Source organism: Micropterus salmoides, unplaced genomic scaffold, assembly GCF_014851395.1.
Source record: "Micropterus salmoides isolate LMB-PRFRI ecotype aquatic unplaced genomic scaffold, ASM1485139v1 Ms_hic_scaffold_16, whole genome shotgun sequence".
In the NCBI taxonomy this organism is placed as follows: Eukaryota; Metazoa; Chordata; class Actinopteri; order Centrarchiformes; family Centrarchidae; genus Micropterus; species Micropterus salmoides.
In genome coordinates this window covers 33,360,457-33,369,970 of record NW_024040707.1, presented here as the reverse complement: position 1 = coordinate 33,369,970, position 9,514 = coordinate 33,360,457, and the positions used below count along the sequence as shown (strand labels likewise).

Below are 9,514 nucleotides of genomic sequence, written 5' to 3'. Positions count from 1 at the left end.
AGCCGTTTACAAGAAAGGTTAAATTGAGGGCAACTGGACTTCTTCTGAAACGTCATCTACAACCAAGTCCAGTTGCTCCCGATTCAACTTTTCTTGGCTAACCATGACCTGGACGAATCTTTACAGATGTGTAGGTTTGTTGTAGGTTTCTCTTTACAGGGCTCTGCTTCCAGCCTGACAGGAAGTTGACTTGTATGAGCCAATAGAAGCCGAGCAGATGAGCATGTCCTCAGCCATTGGCTGGTTCAAAAGGGAGGAGGAAATTTAAACGCTAACGTTGCGAGTCGCGCGGCGCTTGCAGTTTAACCAGTGTCGTTGTGGGAACAGACGGTAAGCTGCTCCGCAAACCTTATTTGTTCTTACATCCGTTATTGTAGTATAGGTTTACCGGAGTTACAAGTAGATTTAGCAGCATTTAATACGAGTTAACGGGAAGTAAGTTAACGGATTTATGCTAACTAACGTATGAAGTTATAACGTAAGGTAGTCTGTTGTTTTCCACCGGAAACGCTAACGTTAACTTAAATTAAGCTAAAAACAGCTCGTATAAAGATAATAAAACTCTCATTCACTAACATATATTTACATTACACGAGCACTTTACACTTTATCGAAAACATCTCTTGTGAGGCTTTCACCGTTCGGTAACGTTATGTCTACAACTTAAGTTACTATAGCTAATATCAGATGTCTGAGTTAACAGCTAAGGTTAATGTTCGCTGGAAAGGGATTAACGTTAACTAAATCTCGAGTTTAACTTTACTCAGACGTTAAATTACCACAGCTGTTAACACTTTAGATAACTGAAGCTCACTGTGTTGATTGGTGTCTAACGTTAGTTCATGTGAGTTGTTGACCTGAGAAAAATGGCCGAAAGCAACGGAGACGCTTCTGGTTTGTACGAGTTCGATGCCCCGTCGCAGGTGGTCGACCTGAAAGAGCTGCAACACGCAGAAAACCAGGACGAGTGGTTCGGTAAGTAATATTTACTCCTGACTGGTGTTTAGTTCAAGGGGAAGTGTTGAGGACGGAGTCTTTCTTTAGCTTAACTTGATTTACCATCAAACGTAAAAGACGCTGTCCTGCTGCCGTCTGATGAGTTAGTGTTTTATCCTTTCTGTGCACTTTGTGAAACTAAGGTGATGTTTGCACGAACAAAAGTGAACATACAGGGAAGTGAGCGGCCTGAAACGCTGTCAGTATGACAATAAATCCAATGTACTTACACGTTTTTTTTTGTTTTTTTTTAAATTGAAAACATCTGAACATTACAAAGAACTAACAGCTGTGAAAGGATGTCCAGGAAGGATGAGAGGTGGTTTGTCAATATATTCAGAAATCAGCAAGCTGTTGAAATTACAACCTTGCACTGTGTATATTTCATTATTTAATGAATTACTTAATTTCTTTAACTTTTTTCTTTACAAACTCTCAAGTGTGAAATGTTTAAGGGTGGTTACTATCTGTGCTAGCAGTGGTTTGAGATTTTTATATAAAAAGCAAAACAGTTATTGATGATTTGAAATGGATCGTATTGACCTTTTCAGACGGTCCCTAACTCCTCCTACAGTAACAGGCGAATTGGACAGACGTTCAGTGCTTTCAGACCAAAAGCGAAGCGAGCGTTTGGGGCTGTGACTTTACAAACTCAATGCAAAGACACGTAGAGTCGCGAAAAAGGGGCGGGGCCGGTGTTGTGCTGAATTCTGCCTGCAGAGAATTGCACGCACCTCGTGGGTGATACGGTCATTGATGCTGAGAAAAGGGGTGGATGCAAATCTCGGCAGGTAGCCTACAAAACTTGAAATGCCGAATTATGCATCCACCTCTTGAGGTCCTTTTCAGACACTTTGCTGTGCTCATTGATCAAATGGCGTTATCACGACATATTTAGTGAATGTCAAGTAATGGTACTTCTAAGTGTATTAAAACATTAAAGACTCTAAATGTTAATAAAATATATACTTCGAATCACTTAACACCATTGACTGGACCCCACAAAGAATATTAGCGTTTAAAAGCAGTATTTGGAGGTGCATGCCATTCTCGGCACTCAGGCAAAACTCGGCATAACACCAGCAACGTGAAGGCAACCCAAAGGAATTCGCGTGATGCTGAGTTGCGATAGCCTATGAGTGATGAGATTGTCAGTAAGTCACCAACGGCTTCAGAGCGTTGTGTGGAGAGGGCGGTCAGAGCAGGGGATTGAAAATCTGCTGGCGGCTGAGAGCTGCTAAACTTGGGAGAGGAGCAGGGAGCAGCGCTGCAACTATTGGACAAATAAACACCCGTAGTCGGTCTGGATTCTGACAACTACGCCGTTTACTCGCCGGAGGAGCTCAGAGTTAACTGCTTTTATTAAATTAGCTTGTTATGTTTTTGTGGTTTCAATATTGATTTATCTGCACTGGAGCTTCTCAGCAGCTAACTTCCGTGCACACCCGGTTCCAGTGGTGTTGGCGTCGTTAGCTCTGTCGGACTACGACTCTTTATTTATATAAAAAACGTACAATACTTGGAGAAAACGAGAGGTCTGAATGCTGCATAAAGTATGCAGCAGTTTGTCTGTGTTCCACCTTTTCACTGTCTCATAACTACTTTACAGAGAAAAACACCAGAGGCATTGCTGCAGGCTTAAATGCTAAGAACATTGAAACTGATAATGAGAACTATACTACAGTGGTGCTCTTGACATGTTCTTCAGGACAATTAACCTACCATCAAAGAATATGTAAAATGAGTCAATCTGCTTATCTTGTCTCTCACCTGCAGAACAACAGGCCATGGGCACAGAAGGTCACCTTAAGACACCTTTGAGACGTGACCGGTCCTTTAGGAGAAGCGATGTGCCCAACCTGCCACGGGCCATCGTTACCCCTCTGCTCAAGACGGACGTGGACTCTGGTTAGTTTCTTTGCGTTATAGATGATTCCTAAGGATACACTCGTCAATATTTTCTGTTAAGATACTTAAAAATCCTCGGGACCAAATGCTAAATATGTGCGTTTCCATCAGCTGGTTTGGAGCGAATAAACCAGGCTACAGCAAGCGTAGTTACATCGGTAGTTGACATTACGCGTGGCTGTAATATACAAGACGTAAGGGTTCCAAACCAGAAACAAAACCAGCTGCATGAACCTGAGGACCATTGATCTTATAAAAATAGAGGTCTTCAGGAATGTGTTTCAACTGGGCAAACTGTTACCAGCCATGTCTCTGCACGTTATGGGACTATTCGGCAAGAAACAAACAGCGGAAACGGCTGATCAGAAGTGAGTTAGAACTTCGCTACATAAGAACTTATTCGGCAAGTGTTTCAATCTCCCATTTAGCACAAACTCTTTTTCGACAAAGGCAAAAACCACCTCAAGCGAGTGTAAGCTTTTGGGGTTTTTTTGGGCGAGATTAAGGATTTTATTTTGCTGGTTCATTTTCTAATGTTACTGCACCAGTACATTACATGAAACTACTAAAATATAGCTTGTTCTCAATACTGCAAAAATATATCCTATTAAAATATTTCCTTTCATATTTATTCTAGATGCACAGCAAACTAACCGCTATAATTTAATACCATATTACAAACCACAAGTTAGCAAAATGTTACGTTATTTCGCACCATTATATTAACGTTTTTAATGCCATGTATGTGAGCAACTCATGTACCAAAGTTTTCTCAGACTTTCTGAGTTCATTAAATTTTCCCAGTTGGGAAATACTTTTCCAGATTTTTCCGGCACCACATGGATTCAGTGTAAATATAGACTATGTGTAGGGCTGACCGTATTTCTCCTGTATCCTAGTGAGCTTTATGGTGTCAAATGTTCCTCATGACTTGCATAACGTGAACCCATGTGGACTATCAATATTCCAGGTCCTAGCACAGCCACATCTCCACCTTCTAATCTGGTCACATCCTGGGGAGATGGAAGTCCCGCCCAGACTGGTGCCCGGCGAAGGACTGCTGTAAATCAACTCCCTGCCCAGCCACGCAGGTACGTTCCTCTGACGCTTACACTACAGTGACAAACTGTCTAAAAATGGTTGCATCATGGGTAAATGCAGGATGAAGTGTTCTGGGGATGTGTCTTATACTTGATAATTTCATAGTGCTAATACACTTTCCCCATTTATTCATTTTAGGGTTTCAAAACGTAAAGAGGCAGCCAGCGGTGCAGTCATACCCCCCTCAAAGAAATACAAGAAGTAAGTGTCTTGACTGTCCTGTCCTTCACAGCAGATGGTCTTTGCTTTGATAGGGTCTCTTTATGTACAAGCTTTCTGTAAAAGCCCCTGTTGTGGTTGACCTTTTTGATTAAATGTTGTTCTAGGAGTCCTGTTGCCCAACCAGCACGAAAATCCAGTAGTGTTCAAAGGAGGCCACCTGAGGCCCGGACTATGGCCAAGACCCGGGCAGCAGTTGCTGCAAACACACAGTGAGTCCATCACCAGTGCAAACAGTGCTCCTCAGCCTTGTACCCCTGGAACGAGGGGGGGATGGGTATGAATTATTGTCTTTTTAAAAACCTGAAGCTGCTAACAATATCTGGTAATGTCTTTGACAGTAATGGAGAGTGAGATTTTAAATTGGGTAGGATACTTGCACTAGGCTGAGCTGGAAAAGCAGGTTAAAGCGGTCTTGTTTCTGGTTGTGTCCAATAGGCCAAATAGCTCTGTAGAACAGGAAATGGAGCGCATCAGGACCCTCCAGAGGGAAGTGGCTCTGCATCGTAAGAAAAACGAGGCGAGCTACAAAGCTGCTCTGGCTGGCAGTGAGTAAATTTTCCTTCATTTATGTGTAGCAACGTAAATGAAGTGCTGGCTAACAAGCTCTTACAGTTTCAAAAGATCTGAAAGGGTCACTCTTTATTTCAGTTCCACCACCAAAGAAGACGGTCCTGTCCACAACCGTACCAAAAGAGTTCTGCTTTAACACAAACACGCGCTCAAAGATCACCATGTCATCCAGCACAGTGCACAAGGAGGTGGACTTCATCACGCAGCTGCGTAAACCATCCTCCCCAGTGAGTAGTTTGTGCTTACACCCTGAAGGTGAGACTCAAGTCTGAGGCCAAGCTGTCAAACCCAGACTACAGGAAGTTCCCTCGGAGTGAAGGCTGTTGCTGCAGAAGGGGCTGGATTCAGATTCTCTTGCGTGTACAAACCACTTCTCCAGTGAATTTAAACATTGCTGTTCAGTTTGTTGTGCAAGTAAAGGTGATGAAATGTCCAGCTTTTAAGCTTTGAGTTGTAGTTTAAGTATGAGAGCGAGAGGACGTCCAAATGTACATATTGACTACATGAAGCCTGCACCTAATGCTCACAGTTGTCACTTTCTGTTCAGGCCAAGGCTGTGAGAGGTGCCACAGTGCCCAAACCCTTCAACTTGTCAACCAGCAGCAAGAGAAAGGTGGACGAGCCTCCTGCCTATGTGTCCATGGCTCAGCAGATCGAACGCTACCAGAAACAAACCCCTGACCGATACCACCTGCGCAGCCGCAAGAGTCAAGAAAGAGGTGAGCAGGAGACAGTGCAGTCATCTTACAGGAAGCTTCAGATGTGTTTCTGCCTGGTGGGGATTATTTGTATGACTGAATCACATGGCTACTATCTGTCAGGGCCATCCCGAGTAAAGTCTGAGCACATGAAGCTCACACAGCCTCACACCCCAGAGCTAATGACCCGCCAGAGGAGCCGCCCGCCCACCGTGAAGAGCAGCTCTGAGCTGGAGGCTGAAGAGGTGGAGAGGCTTAACAAGTAAGAGCTTTACTGTACCCCCTCATCTTGTACTGTGTCCCTCCTTGCCTTCTACCAGTCAAGCAGCAGATGTGCACCTGGAAATGTGGCTACCTGTAAAGGCATAAAGTATCTGACTTTAAACACCCATCCAAAAACTCAGTCCATAGCACCTTCCTGTAGGAATCAAACGGTGAATTACCAGGGATTTTAACTGCCTTTCTTTTAATAAATCACAGGTTTAAATTCAAGGCCCTGGAGCTGAACAAGAGAATTCTGGAGAGTGCAGAGGGCCTGAAGAAGCCGGCTGTGAAGGAGCCCACCGTACCTGAAGGTTTTGAGCTGCAGATTGAGAAGAGGCTCCAGGAGAGGCAGTCTACCAAGAAGCCTCAGGAGGAAGAAGAGAAGCCACATGCATTTAAATCCCAGCCTCTGCCCAAAAAGATCCTGGAAGGAGTCGTGGTGAGTTTAAATCTGCTGCCAACAGTTCGGTATCTAATCCAAGAATTTGCACTGAAACTGGTTTGAGTGACTGGAAGGTGAAGGTGGTTTCATGTGACCCTAGTAAACAAGGTTTCCTCCTGTCAAAAGGGAGTACCAGAGAAGAAGGTTGTGCATCCAACTGTGCCAGAGTCTCCAGCTTTCCTACTCAAGAAGAGGATTCATTTGGAGCCCAAGTTTGAGGAAGTAAGGACATGTGGCTCAGCCTTTTCCCTCTACCCCCACCCTCCCCCTTGTGCACCACCTATAACTTGGTGTCTTTTCTGCTCAGGTAAAACGTCCCTCGCCTATCAAGGCCCCCCCAGTGCCTCATTTCGGCCTCCCCTTCCAGCCCCGGCTGCAGGAGAACCACCACGTGGAGGTCTGTCCTTTCTCCTTTGAAGAGAGGGAGCGAGAGAGGAGGGCGCTGAGAGAGAAGAAGCTGGAGGAGAAGAGAAATGAAGAGGTGGGGTCATACTTCCAGAACCTGTGAAGCTAAACAGCACAACAAAACCACTGTTAGACCTCTTGTGTTTTCCATTCTTTCCAGGTACCACAGTTCAGGGCCCAGCCACTGCCGGACTTCAACACCGTGGTCCTCCCAGAGAAGAAGAAGCTGGAGCCGACAAAGCCCGAGCCGTTCAGACTGCAGCTGGACGAACGGGGAGCTGTGAAGATCAGCCGCTGGGAGCAGATGGTACGCCGGGATCTGCCACTGACTCTTTCGGTTCCCAACAAAGTCTCTAGCTTGGACTCAAATGTGACCTCTATGCCTTGCAGGTAAAGGAGGAGCAGAAACAGCAGGAGGAAGCGGCGCAATTCAAAGCCAGGCCCAACACAGTCACTCATAAAGAGCCTTTCCAGCCCAAGAAGGAGAGCCGGGCTGCAGTGGGTAAGACTACGAACGTGCCCCTGCTGTGCTGACACCTGTGAGATACTGATGCTGTTAACATGCTAAATACTGACCCCTTAAATGGGGTTCCAGCGCATTTTATCCCACGCCGCCAGGAACGGCACAGAGTAGCTGAATAACTCTGGTGTTTTTGTTTAATCCCATGAATGACTTTTTACTTCTGAGGAAATGACTGAGCCTTTTAAACAGCTACTCGCTGCAGTCCATAATCAAACAGGGAATAGGAAACATTTGTTGGACTATTTTCTGTAGCAGATGAATCCACATGTGGTGTATTTCTGGCACCAGGATGTCAGACACGAAATCTTTAGCAGTTCTTTAAACTTTGCTCATCTCTGACTCATCCAGTGTATTTGCGTTGATGTCCTGCCATCCTCCTGATGGGCAGTAATGCACACGCGGTGTCTGTTGGTGCAGTTTAGCAGCACGTGTTTGTCACACAGAAGTCATTGATTTTAAAAACGAGCTCAGTCACATTGGGATTCATCTTTGGGCCCCAGTTTTTTGTTTTGTCTGCACATGGGATTCGTGGACAATAAGAAATGTAAACTAACACCAGATGTCAAACTGCAGGTCACATGATCCCTTGGGCCATGTTTAAGTCTTAGAACTCCATAAAATGAGCTATAGACTGATGTTTCCTCCTGAGATTTCAGCTTGAGGGAGAAACTCTGATGTGTGAGACAGTCTGTGGAAACTTTAGTTTATCTATCAGCATTATTTCAGTATGAAGTGTTCTGAGTGAAAGCATTGAAGATTTTACATTGTTGTGTTGCCTGGTGAAATGACACTTATTCACACATTGTAATGTAGCCCTGCTTCATGTTGAATATGTAAAAGCTCTGAAGGTGCTTCAGCTTCCTGCTCGAAGGCTGAAGCGTTCTTCAGCGTTGTCACTCACTATTCTGTTTTCACCGTCTGCCACTGCACACTCAGAAGGCATTCCTCCTTCTACAGTGGTGGAGGCCTTCGAGCTGTCGACGGAGCGCCGTGCCCGGGAGCGGCAGGAGTTAGAGCAGCTGGCCAGCGAGAAGGAGGCTCTCAGGGCGATGATGGAGGAGCAGCAGAGACGGGAGGAGGTGCAGAAGGAGAGAGAGGAGATCGCCAGACTGCGGCAGGAACAGGTAACTTTATTTTGAAAAGGAGATTCATGACTGAGTTAGTCAGTTTGAATATTTAACCACTGACTGCTGCTCAATGCTGCACGAACTGCTTCATTCCTGATCCAGAAAGTGCCCTCCTGTCCCATTCATAGCCACAGTTCTCACATCACAATGAGCCGTGAACTCATAAACTGGTATAAGGGTATACCTCGATGACTAACTGCTGCTCTAGCTCTCCCTCGGTGTAACATTTAATCGGAGTGAGAGCCTGCGATTGGCCTCACCTTCCAATCTGCTCAGTTTATTTCTGACAGGTCTTTAAACAGTCTCTTTAAATAAGCAGCTTCTGCTGGTTTTATCTGTCAGGTGCCACGTAGATTAGTGTGTGATGACTGTTAGTAGTTATGGTGCGAGTATAATTGCTCTTTAAGATTTCAGACTAACTATATGGTGAGGCAGAGTGGACTCTGCAGGCTTGTTGAGTCTGCAGCCTGAGGTAAAGTCTGACATCTTCTCCTCCTGCAGGTTCACAAGGCTCAGCCCATCAGGCACTACAAACCTGTTGCAGTCAAAAAGAGTGAAGTTCCTCTCACCATCCCCCACTCACCCAACTTCTCCGACCGCTTCAGACTGTAGATGGCTCAGCCCGCTCTCTAGGAACCTGCCGTTTACTATTTTTCGGCAGCAACCCTGACATGAACTGTGTCCTCCTTCAGCCGGTGGAGAGGAAACTGGCTGTAAAGATGTAAATAGATTGTCTTGTATTTGAAATGACTGTCTGTTCCATGTTGAGCTTTAGATTTTAACCCCATGGTGTATATTCTTTCTCCTACTCTTTATAATAACTTTTACTAAGAACTTTTTACTTTTAAAATAAAGTTTTTAAATCTTCCTAACAATGGTGGACGTTTATTTAAAGGCACCTTTTTAAACTTGGAAAACTCAAACTTGTGTTCTGATGAGAAACCATTTGTGGTTAATCTGCAGGCTCCAGGTTCAGTCTGTCGTCAATTGAGTTGATCACAAATTAGTTTTTCTCTATACTTGGATTTCAAATACGTTGGACCAGTAGTCAGCCGGCCTTGGGCCCACACCACATGGAATTGGTCTAAACTCTGTAGGAATTGTAAGTAAAGTTGTAGGAATGCTGCAGTTTCTAAGTCAAATAGGCAGTTTTATACAATTCAAATATTAGGAGTTCAGTAGTGATCACATGTCAGTTGTTCAGTTGCTTGTAAGACTAATCTTTATGGCCATTATTGTCAGATGAAGACGTTAAACC

The 9,514-nt window shown here is 44.7% G+C and overlaps 1 protein-coding gene across 3 annotated transcripts; it reads left to right on the top strand.

Annotated features, from left to right (window-relative positions):
- Positions 1-231: 231 nt before the first annotated feature.
- On the top strand, positions 232-9,003 carry tpx2 (TPX2 microtubule nucleation factor). 3 transcript variants are annotated; one of them, XM_038721593.1, is made up of 17 exons: positions 232-330; positions 840-975; positions 2,773-2,904; positions 3,875-3,995; positions 4,144-4,206; positions 4,332-4,436; positions 4,663-4,772; positions 4,876-5,024; positions 5,345-5,516; positions 5,619-5,757; positions 5,976-6,198; positions 6,328-6,423; positions 6,509-6,682; positions 6,767-6,913; positions 6,997-7,108; positions 8,087-8,253; positions 8,758-9,003. In XM_038721593.1, the coding sequence occupies exons 2-17, from the start codon at positions 867-869 to the stop codon at positions 8,866-8,868; spliced, it is 2,130 nt and encodes a 709-aa protein (XP_038577521.1). In that variant the 5' UTR covers positions 232-330; positions 840-866; the 3' UTR covers positions 8,869-9,003. The 3 variants fall into 3 exon arrangements, with proteins under 3 accessions (XP_038577521.1, XP_038577520.1, XP_038577519.1); XM_038721592.1 differs by having other exon boundaries at positions 8,069-8,253; XM_038721591.1 differs by having other exon boundaries at positions 307-330; positions 8,066-8,253.
- The last annotated feature ends 511 nt before the right edge of the window (positions 9,004-9,514 follow it).